Consider the following 17,516-nt stretch of genomic DNA (forward strand, 5'->3'; position numbering starts at 1 on the left):
GGAGCAACAAGCTAGCAAGCATTTGTGATATTATTTTAGCAGAGAGTTTCTATAACTCTTAGCCTTACAGCTTGAATCTCTGGGCCAGAGCATTTTTCTTAGCTCTCCTTACACTTCAAACCCCATTGGTCTAATGAAGAACATTTGTATGTTCAGCTAAATAAATATTTCTCTGTCATCTGTACCACATTTAGCTGAAATTCCATAGGCCTTATGAGGTATGATTAAACATCTTTGTTTAACTTTTTATGCAATGCCAGTTTTCTAGATGTTAAAACTCTTTAGGATTTTTTTACCTTTGGCCCCAGAGTTGGAGAATGTGCTAAGATAGTAATAACAGGATTCTGCCTGTATATTCAAATTCAGGCTGAAAATATTTCACAATAACATGCCAAACATTCAGTACACTGCCTGAACTTGGTAACTTTTTAGTTATCATTAACTTTTTGGTATCATTGTACACTAATGGCATTGATCTATATATTATATTGATCTTTATATTATTTGCCAAAAATAGCTTGTGTTCTAGCAGTGAAGATGGAGACACCTAAAATACATTGCTGTTAATAAATATGGTGTTTTCCTCACAAGCACTGGTCCTGGTGAAACCATGTTTGTTGAAACCTCATGCACAGTCATATAACCTTGTAGCACTGAAAAGTGAGTAAAAATAAACCTCAGTGTATGTTTATACAATCTTCACTGTTGAGCTGAAGCCTGAGGCTGCTATGTAGTGCAGGCAAAGGCAAGGGTGCTCTGAAATAACTTGTTCAGATCCCTCAGAAAACGGCTCTTGTAATGTGGACCATCTTCCTGCATTGTTCAGCATATGTTATTGGGATAAACTGCTTCATGCAACCATGCTTGCACTTCTAGCAGGTATACTGGTAATACATTTTTATATATATAATACTATATTGTAATATTATAGGTAACATATATAGTTATTGTATTTTAAGATTAAAATTAAGTTATACCTGTATGAGACTTAGCCACCACACTGAATGCAAAGTATCCATACTGTGAATGTAGCCTTATCTATCCAGGCCAACAGGTCTCTCTGGCATTTTCTTCAAAGCATGGTTTACTTCTTTAATGTAGACCCTTAGGAAAAGAAAAATATTGTTTTCCTCATCAGAGTAGATTTCAGAGTATAATGGCCTTTCCCTCTAACTTTTTTTCTCTGTGTTACGGAATGTCCACAAAATTAACTTTATTCCTGCAACTTGGTTTACCTCACTGCAGTTCTTGGAGCCCTTTCAAACCAAACTGAAAGGTCACTAATTATACACTCATACTTACTGGGGAAGTCAATGAGGTGTTAGATTTCTGTATTTGAACTGGTAAAGCACTGAATATTTTCAACATAATCTAGAATTTTCAAATGTCATAAATATCGGTCTTAGACATTTCCTTTACAGGTATATTAATTTTGCTGTATTGAATACTCATTATTTTTTCATTAATTAATTTTCACATAAGAACTGTTGCCAGATTTGAAACATGTCTGAGAATTCTACAGTGACTCTTAGTTTATATTTTATCCCTGAACAGACTTTCAACTGATATGCAAGATTATGGTTTAATTATTGATGGAGCAGCATTATCATTAATAATGAAACCAAGACAAGATGGGAGCTCTGGTAACTACAGAGAGCTCTTTCTTGAAATTTGCAGGAATTGCAGTGCAGTGTTATGCTGTCGAATGGCACCTCTGCAAAAAGCACAGGTTTGTGTTTAATTTCATAATTGCTTATTAGCTGTGCACATACATAATTATTGAAGGTTAATACTCTGTATACTTATCATAATAACTTAAGATGTTACCATTCACTTTTGTGTCTTCTAAAATGGAGAAGGCAAAGAAAAGGAGAGGGGTGAATTTCTACTGGCAAGCAGTTTAGATAATGATATGCTAAAATGGCACCCAGCTGTGCACCTGAATTTGATTTATGTACATATTGTGCAAATTTTATGGTTGGTACATGCTGATAAATGAACATATTTAATAAATGAACTAACTGCTCTCTTTTTAACCTAACAAGCTTTGAATATTCTACTATCTGTTGATACTACAAGAACCTGCATTATTTATTACTGTAGAGTGATATTTTTTCTCTATTTTTCACATAAGTGGAAAGCCACTAAAGAAGAATCCAGACAAAAAAATGTGTGCATTATAATTTTTAAGTACTTCCTGACTGTTGCATTTGTTGTTTATATCAAGTAAAAACATACTCTTCCATTACTGAAACGTCTCAAGATGTTTAAAGAGTTTCATCTCTTTAAATGAAGAACATTTAAAGGAAACAAACATTGGAATATGCACTTCTTTTTTTCTTGAAATGGTCGTGTGTTTACAGTGCTCAGGTACAACATATGTAGCCCTAAATCACATAACAAGTGTATTTAGCCAGTACTTGAACTATCTGGAAGTTTGTAGAAGTTTTTTAGTTGCGGCTGACTCGGTACCAGGTTTACAGAGGTGACCATTTGTAATGGAAAGATCTGAAGTAAAATATTAGAACAGTTTTTATGTCAATAGTGTTTAGATATATAGAAAGTCCTATTATATTTTCTTAAATAGTAAGAAAAAAATTCAGCACAGTTAAGAAAGCAGAATTTTTCAGTCTTTAATTTCAGGATTTCTTTGAAATTGAACACTGTCTCTGGAACCCTCTTAATTTATTAATGCACTTACACAGTGTTAAGCCGTCTCAACAACATCTTTTATTCTGCTCTTCCTTCCTCCTGTCCTATCTCTCTCAAAGTAGTTTGGAAGTATTTGAAAAATGTTTGGAACAAATACTTTGTAATATGAAGAAACTGTGATCTTTATGCATAGTAGTTTCATTGGGTAACGTTGGTTTTGTCTCCCTTCAGGGGATTTCTTATATAACCCTCTTGGTAATTTGTATTTAATTGTACACTCATGCAAAATAAGCAAACCATTACAGATAAGAGTTTTAACACTATTTTTTTTCCAGATTGTGAAATTGATTAAGTTATCAAAGGAGCATCCTATCACATTAGCAATTGGTGATGGAGCAAACGATGTCAGTATGATTCTAGAAGCACATGTTGGTATAGGTAAGCACACTTTTTAGAATATTAATTCAGTGAAATGACAAAACCCATTTATTTCTTAAAAGCAGGCAGTTTTGAAGAATCAGGTTATACGTTTTATAGACAATTTCCAATGCATTTATCCCACAAATTGTATGAAATACAGTGGTGGTCATCCATTAGATCAATGTTATAGCATTATTATATAATTTTTCAAATAATTGTATTTTTAATAGTCCTTTAGTTATTAAATAGCTTAATCTTTTTTTTTTTTAAGGAATCATTGGCAAAGAAGGTCGTCAAGCAGCAAGAAACAGTGACTATGCAATACCTAAATTTAAACATTTGAAAAAGATGTTGCTTGTTCATGGGCATTTTTATTATGTTAGGATATCTGAACTTGTGCAATACTTCTTTTATAAGGTAGGAGAATGCTTATTATAATTACATAAATCTCAAAAACTTACATGGTAATACCTAACTATATACTGTTTTCCCAGCCAATAGTACAAAACAGCAATAATTCCATAAAGAGATTTTGTTGAGTGCCAGATACAATGCTGAAATGGGATTATTGTTTCTATCCTGAAGATGAAGTGAAATAGCTTTTACATAGATACATTCTGTAATCTATGTTATGTTTAAACCCAAAATTTGCCTTGTCTTACTTTTTCATCTCCTACAGATTTCATCTCAGACTGTTCTGTTATTTCCAATACCTTGTGGGTTGTCTCTACAGTGACCTTTTAAGTCACATTGGAAATAGTATTTGAGAACTTAGAAACTAATGTAAATTAAGTTATGTTAAATTCATTAGGATAGTGTAGGTGGAGGAAGGTTATAATGAGCATCCCCCTCTTCAGACAGTTTTGTTATTTCTAAATGTTGGGATCCAGTTGAAGTTCTTTCAGTAAGCAATGCATGATTATAGAAAGGAACTGCCAGAGGATAATCCAAGGTTTTAGTGTTTGACTATATGTCTAATTAGGAGAGGATGATGTTTGCAGTCACAGCTAGAAACATCTTTCAGTTGCTTTGCTGGAAACCATGCCTGCGCTTGCTTATCATGGTTTGTGTCCTCCTGTGAATTGTCCCTTATTTGCCTTGGCTGAATGAACTGTGCTCCTGGATCACAAATTTCATTGCCCTTGAATTTTGAAACTGTAGCCTTATAAGTTGGCTTTCAAAATATTTAAGTGTTTTTCTTAGTGGTAGTAATGCAAGATGTGACTGTTGATGTTTAATATATGCAGCTTTTTCTAATGTTCTGCAATGTCCACCATTACTAGTGTTATAAAACTATGGTATACGTAGCTATAGCATTGTACAGCATATAAATTAGTGCTTGCATTTCAGTTGACGACTGTCACTTTGTCTTTCAGAATGTCTGCTTCATTTTTCCTCAGTTTTTATATCAGTTCTTCTGTGGGTTTTCACAACAGGTTAGTTTTTATTTTTCCATCAACGTCATGTTTTCTCTTGCTTTTTTTAAAAAAACAGATCCTCCTGAGAAAACTTTTGTATTAGTTTACACATTTTAAAAAGAACATCACTTTTGGTTCAAATGGTTTTCAGTGGCAATTGCAGTTAAGTTACAGAAATCAGTTTTATGAATTATCATAAAAGCAATGTTATTCTCAAAGTCAAGGAATACAGGAACACAAAATTTAGAAATGGCAATGCAAAGTGAAGTGTCTATGGAAATGTAGAGTCAGTTGGGTTTAAGCTTATTGGACATGGGCAGAGGAAATCCTGAAAGATGAATAATTGAACTAGTTGTTCATTTTTAGAATCCAGAATGAAAATGGAAGAATAAACTCATTTTCTTTGGTGTATATGAGTATAAATTACAAATTTCAGACAAATAGCAGCATTCAATTAGTTGAAAAGAAACAATAAAAACAGAAAAATAGAGGAAAAGTGAACTGCTCCTGACCAGAAAAGTACCATCATTCAGGACAGGATCCAGTATCCTCCTTCTTAAATTTTTGTTCATTTTCTCTTCTCCTTGCTCTCATCTAATTTGTGCAGAAAAGATCTACCTCTTCTTTTTTCTGAGTGAGGGACCAAAAAACAAAGGAATGAATGACCAAATATAGGAAAAAAAAGGTTTATATTTTCAGGATTAAAGGGCGAGAGTAGGATTTAATTGGGAGAAATAGTACTTTACTCTATCTCAACTACTATCTCAAAAAAAAAGCTCCAGGAGGAGTAAAAATGACAGAACTATTTTTTGTCTGTTTTGGTTTTAATTTTAAATGACGGCTGAAAACTTTGTAGGTTTTTTTCAAGCATCATTAGGATTTAGATATGAAGGCATATGCTGATGAAATTTTAGATTGATTTTATTCTTTTAAGTGCTAAATATAATTTTGAATCAAAAAGGGGGTTTTGACAGCAATTTTTCCAGCATAAATGATCGCCAGATAGGTTTTGGGAAGTAAACAACTCTTTTTATGAGGTGATGTAGTGGGTTTGAGGGCTAGTTACAGTGACATATGTGAAAAAGTAGTTCAGTGAGAAGACTCAAAGGCACATTGTGATGTTTCTTTGTATAGCTCATTGCAGTCACCCACAGTTGAAGAACCTTTGGAGTACTTCTCCTGTCTCCATGTTATATAGAGGAGATAAAAGGGAAGGGGTGTGTGTGGATGCACCAGAGAGGAATTTCTTCCTCTACAAGAATCAGCTGTTTTTCAGTTTGGGTAGTTCGGAGTTGGTCTTACAGCTGAAACAAGAGGAGGGGGCCAGTATGTGAATCAGACTATTAAATGGATCTTTTAGCTTAGCTGTTGTCCTCCAGATGAACAGGATACAAGTGCAGAGTTGTCTTATATCAGTTAGCAACTGTTCAGGGATATTTGCCTCCATTCTGAAGGAATATGATTTTCTTTTCCAGAAAAAGTGACTCATTAATTTTAAATCAAGTGTCATGCAGAGGATTTAATTTTAAATGAAGATTTAATTTTAAATTAAAATACCTGATTTACTTATTTTTCATCTACAGACTTTATACGATACTGCGTATCTAACACTGTACAATATCAGCTTCACTTCCCTTCCTATCCTCTTCTATGGTCTAATGGAACAACATGTCAGCGCAGACACACTCAAGAGAGAGCCTTCCCTGTACAGGTAAAATTAATACACTGTGCCCCAAAATTTGACTGCTCAGTTGTGGGATCTATCTCTGTTACAACAGAAGTCCTCAGGATTTCTGTACTACCAGGCTATGGTAGAACATCAGATACACCACGATAGAAAAGCTGAAGACCGCATGCATAGTCTACAAAGTACAGTAGTGTAGTTTTACATGTATATTTAGAAACCACACCACTCATTTGCTCTATGAGTGAGAGCAAAATAGAAATTACTGTTCTACAAATAAAATTATGATTTTTTTTTTAGTACTCTTTATTTCCTCAAACCATGGGGAAAAGAAGTATTTTTTAAAAAGAAAACATACTGGTTTTTTCCTATATACATGTTTTATTCTGAAAGAAAAGAGGACTGAGTGGTAAAGTGTTGTATCAGAGGATGTATTTTGTGTGGTGTCCAACATTGTCCTCTGCATATTGTTGATTCACTTCTGAGGATTGGAATTGTGACTTGTTTAGGTTCTTAGCCACTTGAAATACAGTTCTTGCCAATTAATTGCATTTGGCCATCTAAATTAGGGACATTGCCCAGATTTGATCCTTGTAGCTGCAAACACAGTACATTTCAGGGAGAGTTAACAGTAGGTAATCAAAGGAAAAACATTTTTTGAAAGAAGTAATAGTAGATGCCCAAAGGTTAATCAGTGCACTAATATGTTTTTACCAATGAAACTGCAGAGGAATACAAGAGAATACGGGTTGAAACTCAATCCCTATATTTTTATTTTCTCTTTTATATTTTAAATGTTTTTAGTTTAGAAATGGTAAATCAGAAGACTTTTTTCGGTTTTTGAAAGCTAGCAGAGGTTATTTGTCAGCAATTTTTGGGTTTTGATACCTAACAGAGCCTATTGCTAAACTGTTTTGGGCAATTGTACAGTTGTTCTAGGCCAGATAGGCTATTGTTTGCCATGTATGACTTTGCAATCTGTATTGTTAATCTGCAGGGAGAAGTTACTTCATGTGGTCATCAGACAGTCTTTAAAGTTCATATGGTGAAAGTATTGGTTGGTAGCAAATGTTTCTGTAATTCAGGGTCTTCATTTAACTGTGTTCTGATTTACTCTGATGTGTTTTATGCTGTATGTCAAGTTGATACCTACCCATTCTGTGAACAAGAGCTAAAGCTGTAACATGTAAATTTTTTTGTTATAAGAAAATACATGCTAGTGAAGAGTTATGCTGTTGACCAATTCCTGTATTTTTTATGGGAAAATGTTGAAGAAGTACTGTTTGACCTGAAACTTCAAGTCAACTGCAAACCACTCTTTTTGCATGTTCCACATAAAATTAATGTTTTGGTTTGTTGTAATAGTCTGTATATAAGTCCCCAATAGGAAATAACGCAAAGTCTCCAGAGACCTCTAGTGTTCTAATTTCATATCTACAGTGGATCATCACGTGCACAGCAAATACTGGAAAAGAGATACCTTCTGTAAAAAGATTGAAAAGTAAATAGGTGCAGCACAGGGGAGTGTACCATACGGTTGAAATCAGCAGAATTATAGGCAGCAATTGAAACAGTTTAGTAAAAAAGAAATGAAAATAAATGAAGAGGACATTTTCAGGAAAAATTTACTGGTGAAGTTGTCATGTGGGAAGGGGGTGCTTTTACATGCAGTATCTCAATTGTTTTTTCTTCAAAAAACAATATGAATGTCATCATTTGTCTGGGATTTTCAAACCTGCTGATAATGAATACATGTATCTTATTTTACACAGAGATGTTGCTAAGAATGCTTTGCTGCGCTGGCGTGCATTTATTTATTGGACATTCCTAGGAGTGTTTGATGCTGCGGTATTTTTCTTTGGTGCCTATTTATTGTTTGACAACACAGCTGTGACCAGCAATGGACAGGTTAGTGTTGGATTTGATCAGTCAGTCAATGATAATTTTTTTTAATGTCAATTGTGAAATGAACATAGTTTTAATTGCTTTCTTCAATATTTCATGCAAGATGATAACTGTTTTATGAGTTGCAGTGAGATAGATGGGTTATCTCTTTAGTGAAGTCTGAACTATGCAGTGGGACACACTGTGTATCAGTAAGCAGAGACATAGGACTAGATACAACTTAGGAGAAATAAGTATCATAAATTCCAAGTATTCATTCTGAATTTACATAGTGACTTTTCCGTTTCATGCTTAACATAAATCTGACGAATATCTGTTTAACATGTCAAGACTCCAGGTAGAGTAGTTATGAATGGTCATAAAAGATCTGAAATATAACAAGCTTTTTAATAGTTTAATTATTTTTGACATATGGCAGCTTAAAATAACGTATCTCTGCTTGCTTTGCAGTCACATGAATGCAAATCTTAAGAACTTTTGCATTTTATTTATTTTATCCATTGATATTTTGGTCTATTTTATTTGTGTGCTTTTTTTCTTTTTGCTACTTGCTTCTCTTCCTATCCTCAGCTAATGACAACCAGCACTCACATGGTAAGACTATTGTGGATTTGTCATGATATCCATTTCATCTTTCACTGTTCTTTAATTAAACTGGTAAAGAGCAATAAAATATCACTTAAACCTGTAGTTAGAATTGTTCTTTATAGCTACTTTAGAAGTACTTATAATAAAAGGAACTTTATATTAAACATATTGATGTATATGAGATATGATAAAGAGCCATGAACTTTAAAAAGGCTTTTTGCTTCCTTGCATTTTGTTATTTTGTTGTGTGCTTTTCTGTAACCTACGTTTTGTTGCTGACTATCTCTGCTATGGAAATTTTTGTTACAGTTGATGCTATAATGTGCTCAAATGGCTTTAGAAAAGACCCTCAAAGTGAGAGAGAAAATAAACTGTACACAGTTTTGTTGCTTACAGGCAGCATAAATATTTGCTAGAAATGCAATATTCAGATATTAAAAACCATCTTTGTGACATCTGTTAGGGAAATTAACTTATACCGTGTGAGAGAATTCTTGTTTAAAGGAACTTTTCTAAGGGCAGAATGTATTTCCATTAGACAGAACTGTACACTGCAGTATATCTTTTCTTGGTACCACTGTGCTCTCTTTTAGATGTTCAAAATTCTGCATTAGCTTATATCTTTGGTCCTGAAAATTAGAGTTATCATACCTGTACAAATTTTGCAAACAGTTTATATTACAAATATTCTGAACTGTGTTCCTTTTTGAAATTTTAGTCGTCTTCTCTTGCACACGTTCAATCAAATTCTAAGGCTCTGAAGCGAGACTAATGCCTAATTTTCAAATTTTGAATGTTTATATCTACAAGTAGATACCCATGTTAATATTTGATGATAAAATATGTTGCTTGAGGAGGCATTCTGAGTCCTGAGTGTCCGGAGTGTGTTAGAAAATTCATCATTACTCAGCATGGATACCTGTGTTTATTATAAGACTTACAGATATTGTGCTGCAATTTTAAATTGAAAGGTTAAGCGTTCAGAAATAGTGGTACTTATGTGAGTTCATACATACATGAATGCTAATAGGTGTTGATGGTTATTTCTCAGTATTTAAATTATGCTTACATCTGGAAAAAGTCAATGAAGGTTTTGAAGATTTGAAGGATTTACTCCTGCAACAGCATGTTATTATGGAACAGGTAGAAAGCAGGAAAGGAGATAAAAAAGCTGATGGTAATACTAATGCAATAAATGCTATAAAATGATTCAAGTTAGGTTCCATATTGTTAAAATGGGTGCTGGAGATTTATTTACTATTAATTGTTATTAATTTTTGGTGTTTCTTTGTGTGTATGGTGTTCCACTCTGGATATGACATCCTGGTTGGTGTTGTATCAGAAAGTAAGAGGAAAGGAAGGCACCGTAGAAGTCATTGCAGAGTGTCAAATGTCATCTTAGTTTAACCATATAATAAAATGTATTTCCTGTTTGATTTTTTTTTTTAAATTTTAACATTTGATATGGAGTACATTAAGTAGAATTGTTAAACTAGGTTGAGAGAGACTTAAAAGGAGTAACAGAATGGCAAATACAATACAACAGGAAGGAAAGTAGGTGAGTAGAATGCTGAATTAGAACATGGAAGAGCAGCAAATATAGTCGCAGAAGGAGGAGGGGAAGTCTTAGATAGGCTGGGAGTAGGACATAGAAAAAACTTGTTAATAAACTAGATTGTAACAAACAGACTTAAAGGCATGAGTACTATCTTGAGATATTCAGTGCTGAAAAGCCATTGTGAGCTTTTGAAACTTACACCTTCCCATACTGTTCCATTTACCTTTCTCTGTGCCAAATCAGCAGCTTTATGGAGTCTCGTGTCTCTGTGCTATGACCTCACTTTCTGAGCCAGTAAGATGGGGAGGTAAAGGGTTTGGTTGCAGCCCAATGCTGTCTATCTAACCTAATGAACACAGAGAAAGGTTGTTTCAACTCTTTTATTTCATCTAACAGCTTATATTGAAAATGTGGACAAAACTGTTCAAAATGCAGGAACTTAGACTGACAGTAGGCTCTCTGAGAGATACCATATATGACATGAGCATATTGTAAAATTTAACTGAAAGAAGAAAGTCGATAAATGGCATAATTGGAAGCTCCTGATCCAGATTCCTGACCAGTTTTAACTGCACAGATTTTTTTTAGGGCACAGGAAGTATTACAGTAATGGCATGAGCCTATAGAATTATTATATTACATATCTATGTAAAAGGTCAAAATGCTGAAAGTTTTCTGAATTTCATTTTGTGTCTTTACGCTTGGTCTCACGTAGAATAATTTTAAAATAGTGAAATGGTTACTGAGAAAAATAATTTTTCAGCCAGTCATTTCTTTACTTTTAAATTTATTTTCTGTTCCCAGTTCATCACATTCTCAGCCTAGTTTCCTACAGATTTCTCTCTTATTGCTGGCTGTGGTCTCCATTCAGAATTTGTCACACAGCAGCACATTTGTGTGATCACTTGCCTGTATAGATCCCCTGTGATGTAATACTGGGCAAGCTCATACAGAAAAATTTAGATGGGGTGTGATCCAGTTCAAATCCCTGCTTTGTGCAGGCCTGATTAAGATCAAGTTGCTGAATGCTTTGCCTAGTCTTTTTCAAGCTTTGGATATCCCCGAGCATAGAAAAACCTATTCCAGTGTGTTTCTGCCTTCATGGTGGAAGAAGTTTCTCACAGTATCCAAGCAGAATATTGCTTGTTGCTGAAGAGATGTCTGTTCCAGTTCTTCAGCTCTGTAGTTCTTCAGATATTTGTGGACAGCTGCTAGGTTGTTCCTTAACCTTCTTTCCACCAGACTAAATAAGTCCTTCAACCTCTATTTGCAGAAGAACCATAGGCTGCTAACTACCTTGGTTGCCTGCCATTTGATCGTTTCCATTTTTTTTTACATTGCTCCTGAACTGAGGGGCCCAAAACTGAGTATGGTGTTCCAGGTTCAATCTCACTGTAGCTGAGTACATGAGAATAATAACCTTTCTTCAGTGGCCATGTTCCTCCCAGTGCAGCTCCATTTGCAGTTTCCCTTATGTATAGAACAAGCTTGTATTCAACCTGGAGTCCATGTAACCCCACTGCAACTTCCTTTTCTGCAGGGCCATTACTCAACCAGTCAGTTCTAATATATGGCACTACTCCTCCTTAGATGTGAATCTCTGTACTTTTCCTTATTTAATTTCATAAGATATCTGTTGGCATGATTCTCAAATCAGCAGAGGTCCCTCTGAATTGAAACTCTGTCATTCATTATGTCAGCTGCTCTATATTTTTGTATCACCTGGTAGTTTGCTCATGATGTTCTCTGTGTCACCATCCAGGCCGTTGACAGGGATGTTCCACAATATCTGCCCCAGTAGCTGTTTCTAGTGGGGTTCACTGATTACCAGCAGCCAATCAAACATCAAGGACTCTTGAGTCAGTGGTTCAGCCAATTTTCAACTCTAGTAGTAGTCCATTTACCCCACCCCTGCTTCCTTATTGTCCAAGTGTCAAATGCCTTGCTAAATTCAAGATATGTTGCATTCACTGTTTTCTCTCCTTAACAACTCCTTAACCTGTTGCTCCCACACTGTTGGCTGCTTCTTTCTTTCCCAAACTTTGCTGTTAAATGCAAGAAGCAGGTTTTGGTTGTGAAAACTGCTATCCAGAGTATTGCATATTTCAGCATTTTCTGTTACGCTTTCCACTAGGTTGTCTTACCACTCCACTTTCATTTTCCCTTTGAAACAAGGATATCTATAAATATCATTTTTGTCACTTTTGACACCCCTTACTAATCCTAGTCAGAACTGACCTTTGTCTGCGATTTTTTTCCCTCTATACCCGGGTAATGCTTTTATGCTATCTGTTTACTTCCTGCCCATATTGTCATCTCTTGTATGCTCCCATTTTGCCTTTTTGTTCATTGAGAAACATCCTACTTGGCCAACTGGATATTCTGCTGAAATCCATGTCTTCCTGCAGAAGGGAATTCATGAGATGTCAGCAGTTCTCTTTCAAAATAATTCAGGTCTCTTGGGTACTCTTTCATGGGTGCAGTACTCTGAATCAAACAAAGTCTCTTCTAAAAGAGAGTGCCCTAACTGTTGCTTACTTTCCCAACATTTCTCTGGATCCTGAACCTGGTCATCCAATAGCCACTATAGTCCAAGCAATCCTCTGTGCCCAGTTCTTCTCTCCATCAGCATTGATGATCATTTCTGCCCACCTGAAAAGCTGAAGTGTTCTTATTTTGTTATGCAGGTGGGGAAAAAATCAAACACAATTTAAAAGTGTTTTATCTTTAAATGTATGTAGACATTTATGTACTTAGATGGTTATCACATTCTTTTTGTATACTGTTACTCATCTGCTTAATATGCTGTTCAACCTACGAGAAATTATTGGATGCCAAGGACAGCAGAGAAGGGAGATCAGAGAAAAGATGACGTCCAAGAAGACTGATGCTGTTCATTTGTCAATCTCAGTGATTTAACTGTGCTACACTTAATTTTTATTAAGAAACATACCTGTGAACTTCAGGTTGAGAGGACTGGTTGTGATCTTTTTCTGTCTGTATGAAATCTGAGGTGTGTACACACAAGAGCAAGAAACCAAAACACTTTGCACTGGATAGGTCATGTTTTTGCTTAGGTGTCAGTTCATGATACAAAGCAATACATAGTTTTAAGATATTTATTCTGGACAATTCACAAAGTAGGGGACAATATTGCCTATAACTGCTTTGGACCATTTTTTATAGATGTTTGGAAATTGGACCTTTGGAACAGTGGTGTTTACTGTGCTTGTATTCACGGTTACATTGAAGGTAAGGGGTGCTGTGTTTTATCCACTGAAACTTTATTAGAGCTTGTTTTCTAATTGCCGCTTACTTATATCTGTTTCTCTCTATGGCCATGCCTTGTTTTATTAGTTTAAATATAGATTTTTCTATCTGTGCCTTCTTAACTGTGCTCAAAACTGAAAAATGTTTTTGGCTAATTCTGTGTAGAATTCATCCCTATTTTCAAAGAGTACAGTTCTATTTTATCTCCTGCTGAGTATTCTGTTGCTCTTAGATAGTGATAACACCATATGATCTCTTTTTTTTTCTTTTTTTTTAAGCTTGCACTAGATACACACTATTGGACATGGATAAATCACTTCGTGATCTGGGGATCACTCGTATTCTACATTATCTTTTCTCTGCTCTGGGGAGGAATTATTTGGTATGAACCCTAATCAAAATTGCGTTGCAAATGTTATTTCAGAAACATAAAGCTGTTATATTTCACCTTTTTGTCCGAAACAGAGTTAAATTTAGCCTTTATCCATTGCAGAACTCCATTTTAATCACATCATTAGTGCTAATTGGAGAGTTCTCAGCTCTTCATTCACTGAATATCTGCTAAAATCTTCTTAAAGGAGAATACAAGAAGAATATCAGAGCTCAGACTACCAGTGGGTCTATCTCAGTAGTGTCAGTAAAAAGCAATCCAAGGGTTGGTCCAAGGGGCCAAGGCTGCCTCTCTGAGACAAAATGTCACAAGAACAGGTCATGTCTATGCAGCCAGTCTTGGAAGGAACTAGCTGGAGCAGTCAAAACTGGAGTGAGGAGTGAAACTCACATGGAAGTGATGTGGGTGGCCCAGTGTCCTGTGTTTGAGCTCATTATTTGCCTCCTGCTTATCAAAGTAGATTTGCTGTAGGTGTCTGAGCACCTGCTTATTCCTGTTGGTAAGAAGCTCTCTAGGAATTAATATAACTCCTGTACATAGCTGATTTAAAGTGTTGGGGGTTTTTTCCTATTAAAAATTCTATGTACTTGAAACTGAAAGTTTTTGTGAAGGAAATCAAGTTGAAACAAGTTCAATTCCTTACTGTGCCTGATTGCTGTCAGGAACTTGAAATGGCACTTCGCAGCTGTAGAGGACCCATCTTTTATAATGTGTCTGCTGGAGCTGTTCTACTTTTTATACATAAGTATAACATTTTGAGGGACTAGAGAGAAGGCAGAGGGTAACTATTGCATGGTGATTAAGATGCCATTTAATTTGGAGAAAGGATTTGTATTTCAGTGTGTCTTTTGCAAATGAGTGTCTTTTGCAACTGCTTCTCAACTCATTGGATATCCAGCAGCCTCTTTTTATTTCCTGGTAAGATCAGGTCTTAATTTCTTCAGCAGCAAGAGGAAAACAATTTGCAGAAGCAACGTTTTCCCTGCTACGTTTTTCAGCCAGCTTTAGCCTTGCTGCATATTAGAGTGTACTATTTACATGCAACAATGTATTTTAGCTTGGTTACCTTTTATGTCGGCAAATACTATCAAATTTTGGAAACTATCAGGAAACTGCCCCAGTGGTAGGAGCTGTGTTACTGCAAACTGTCCCTTGATTTTTGCTCCCAGTAATCATGGCCCCTGGTTCCCAGTACTATGTAGTGGTGGCATATTAATAACCATCCAACTGCCATGGTATACAGGGAGGTATGCAAATGAAAGTATTGAAAGTGTGATTAGATAACAATGTGGTGACTAGGTTAGGGATCATAACATGAAACCATGAGAGATGCGTAGGGGAGCCTGAGAGGTATGAAAATAGGTATGGTTAATGAGCCTTACTCTAAAGACACATACAGACAAGTGTGCCTTAGGAAAGAGGGAAGTGGTGGATGGGATACTGAGAAGAAAGGTGGAAAATACCTGGGGCAAGATAAGGGTATATGGAAGAGCATAAACAGAATAAGAATGTAACTTAGTTTATCTTTGCAAGGGAGAGACAATATGGCAGGGGAGGAGAGCATGGTATTTCCTGCAGCCTGGAAGACAAGAGGAAGGTAGTTGTTTCCAGTATGTTTAGCTCTCCTTTTGAGAAAACTGGGATGGATAAAATCCCACAAACTGGGAAGCTGAACCTGAACAATTTCAGCACTGTCATAATTTTTATATTTAACATTGTCAGTCTTTCTTTTGTGTATTGAAGTGTAATTTTTATTTATTCTTTTTTCCTGCCAGGCCTTTTCTCAATTATCAGAGGATGTATTATGTGTTCATGCAAATGCTGTCTAGTGGTCCTGCATGGCTGGGTATAATTCTGCTCATAACTGTCAGCCTTCTTCCAGATGTTTTGAAGAAGGTCTTATACAGAGAGTTGTGGCCTACAGCAACAGAAAGAATCCAGGTAAGAAATATTTTTCATTGTGAAGTTAGTTTTTTGTATCATAAGTCTCTAGTAATTAGTCCTCTTTCAAAGTCAGAGACAAGATTAGAACAGGTGTTCCCCACCTGTGGTGTCTGAGCAGTATGATGAAAGACACTGCCAGTTATTTACTTGGTGGTATTAACCTGAATCCTGGGGCAACCCTGGTGCCTCCATAGGAACAACCATAGGAAAATCAGCTGATGAGGATGGTGGGAGACAGGCTCAACATGATTTCTGATTAGAGGAGATAAGGGCAAGGGGATTGGGATCTCTGTGAGGGTAGATAGAAGGCACTTATATCCAATAATATACTGATTGATGCCTTTTACAAAAACACATGCATTAGAACTTATCCTATTAACAATTTGTTCCTCTTTTATATTTCAACTTACATTTTGCCTGTTCTGATCCATTATTTCTACATAAATGTACCTTGCTCTGCCAGTGGGAAGAGGATTTTAAAGTCTGTTTTCTCCTTTCATCTGATCAACCAAAAAAGAGGAACCACTGTGTAAATACAGGCCTGCTTGTTGAGGCTGGAGGGGAAGCCAGGTTCTGTCAGAAGCATGGTGCTATGCTGGGGACATTAAACCAGCCTCAATAGAAAATGTTACCTCTATTTTAACCCCAGTAAGCTTTTATATATCTATACATTAGAATGTAAAGGACACTAGAGGTGTTGAACCTTAATGTTACTGCCCTTGCCCTTTTCAGTCCATCAGCTGCCATTGGTAGGTTAAAATAATGAGTTACTGGCAACTGTAGGGATTAGGTAGCATTTTGATGTTTGAGGAGGTGCTTTGCATTAAGAGGAAAGGAATAGAGGAGCTTTACTGCTAAGAAAAATAAAATTTCCCTTTGGTAAAGGTAAAACCCCTTGCCATTGTTTTGTATTCCTAGAATGTACAGGTGTAATAATGCCTCACTTCAGGAGGGCAGGAATGAATAAAGAATAGCAGAAAAGCATTCTCAGGCGGATCAGTATGTAGTGGTTTTTCATTTTGAGATCTTTGATACATCATCTTTGCCCTATGTGCTACTTCTGGAAGAAGTTAATCTCAGTATAGGCTCTGCATGCTTAATTTAAAAGAAGACTAAAGAGAGAGAATGAGCATGGGTTAAGGCAAAGAAACAGGCTATTGAATAAAAGCCTCTAACAAAGGTATTGCAGTGTTTCTTAGAGACACTGTGTATTAGTGCTGGAAAATGAATCAATTATAAAGCAGACTTTGGGCTCAACACTTGCAATATTCACTTTTTAATATTTAGTAGAAAATCTGTGACTTTTAACCAGTTATATCCCTTGTGTTTCTTCTTCCTTCTCTTTCTTTCTTCCTGTCTTCCAATCCGCTTTGTCTAAATAACTGCTACCTTGCTTTAAACGTAAATGATGTGCACGGTTGCTTCCTACATCTGGGGAAATCAGACTAAACATCAGTGCCTTTCTGTTGAGCAGTCCACCATCTTTATGCTTTCTCAGACTTCAAGCAGTCTAAGTTTCTAATGGAACAAAAGGTGACTTTTTTCTGCCTTTCTGCATGCTTGGCCATTTCATTCAAAGGACAGTAAAATGTTTATCATCAGAAGTTATTTACCTTACTCATTATCTCCATTTGTGACTCATCTCAGCTGTATTTTGAAGACTACTTTTTGGTACAGTTTTTTCCT

General features: G+C 35.8%; 1 protein-coding gene across 4 annotated transcripts in view; it reads left to right on the forward strand.

The window, feature by feature from the left end:
* ATP11A (ATPase phospholipid transporting 11A) overlaps positions 1–17,516 on the forward strand; it is a 112,160-nt gene that overhangs the window by 85,519 nt on the left and 9,125 nt on the right. For 3 of the 4 annotated variants that reach the window (XM_032680292.1, XM_032680293.1, XM_032680294.1), the window contains exons 20-28: positions 1,555–1,729; positions 2,988–3,090; positions 3,344–3,489; positions 4,449–4,508; positions 6,074–6,201; positions 7,947–8,082; positions 13,412–13,477; positions 13,774–13,877; positions 15,662–15,827. In XM_032680292.1, coding sequence (XP_032536183.1) covers positions 1,555–1,729; positions 2,988–3,090; positions 3,344–3,489; positions 4,449–4,508; positions 6,074–6,201; positions 7,947–8,082; positions 13,412–13,477; positions 13,774–13,877; positions 15,662–15,827 — 1,084 coding nt within the window. Of the gene's footprint in view, positions 1–1,554; positions 1,730–2,987; positions 3,091–3,343; positions 3,490–4,448; positions 4,509–6,073; positions 6,202–7,946; positions 8,083–13,411; positions 13,478–13,773; positions 13,878–15,661; positions 15,828–17,274; positions 17,364–17,516 lie in introns of all 4 variants that reach the window. The other variant, XM_032680295.1, reaches the window with a different exon arrangement.

This window comes from Chiroxiphia lanceolata, chromosome 2 (assembly GCF_009829145.1).
Source record: "Chiroxiphia lanceolata isolate bChiLan1 chromosome 2, bChiLan1.pri, whole genome shotgun sequence".
Classification (NCBI taxonomy): domain Eukaryota; kingdom Metazoa; phylum Chordata; class Aves; order Passeriformes; family Pipridae; genus Chiroxiphia; species Chiroxiphia lanceolata.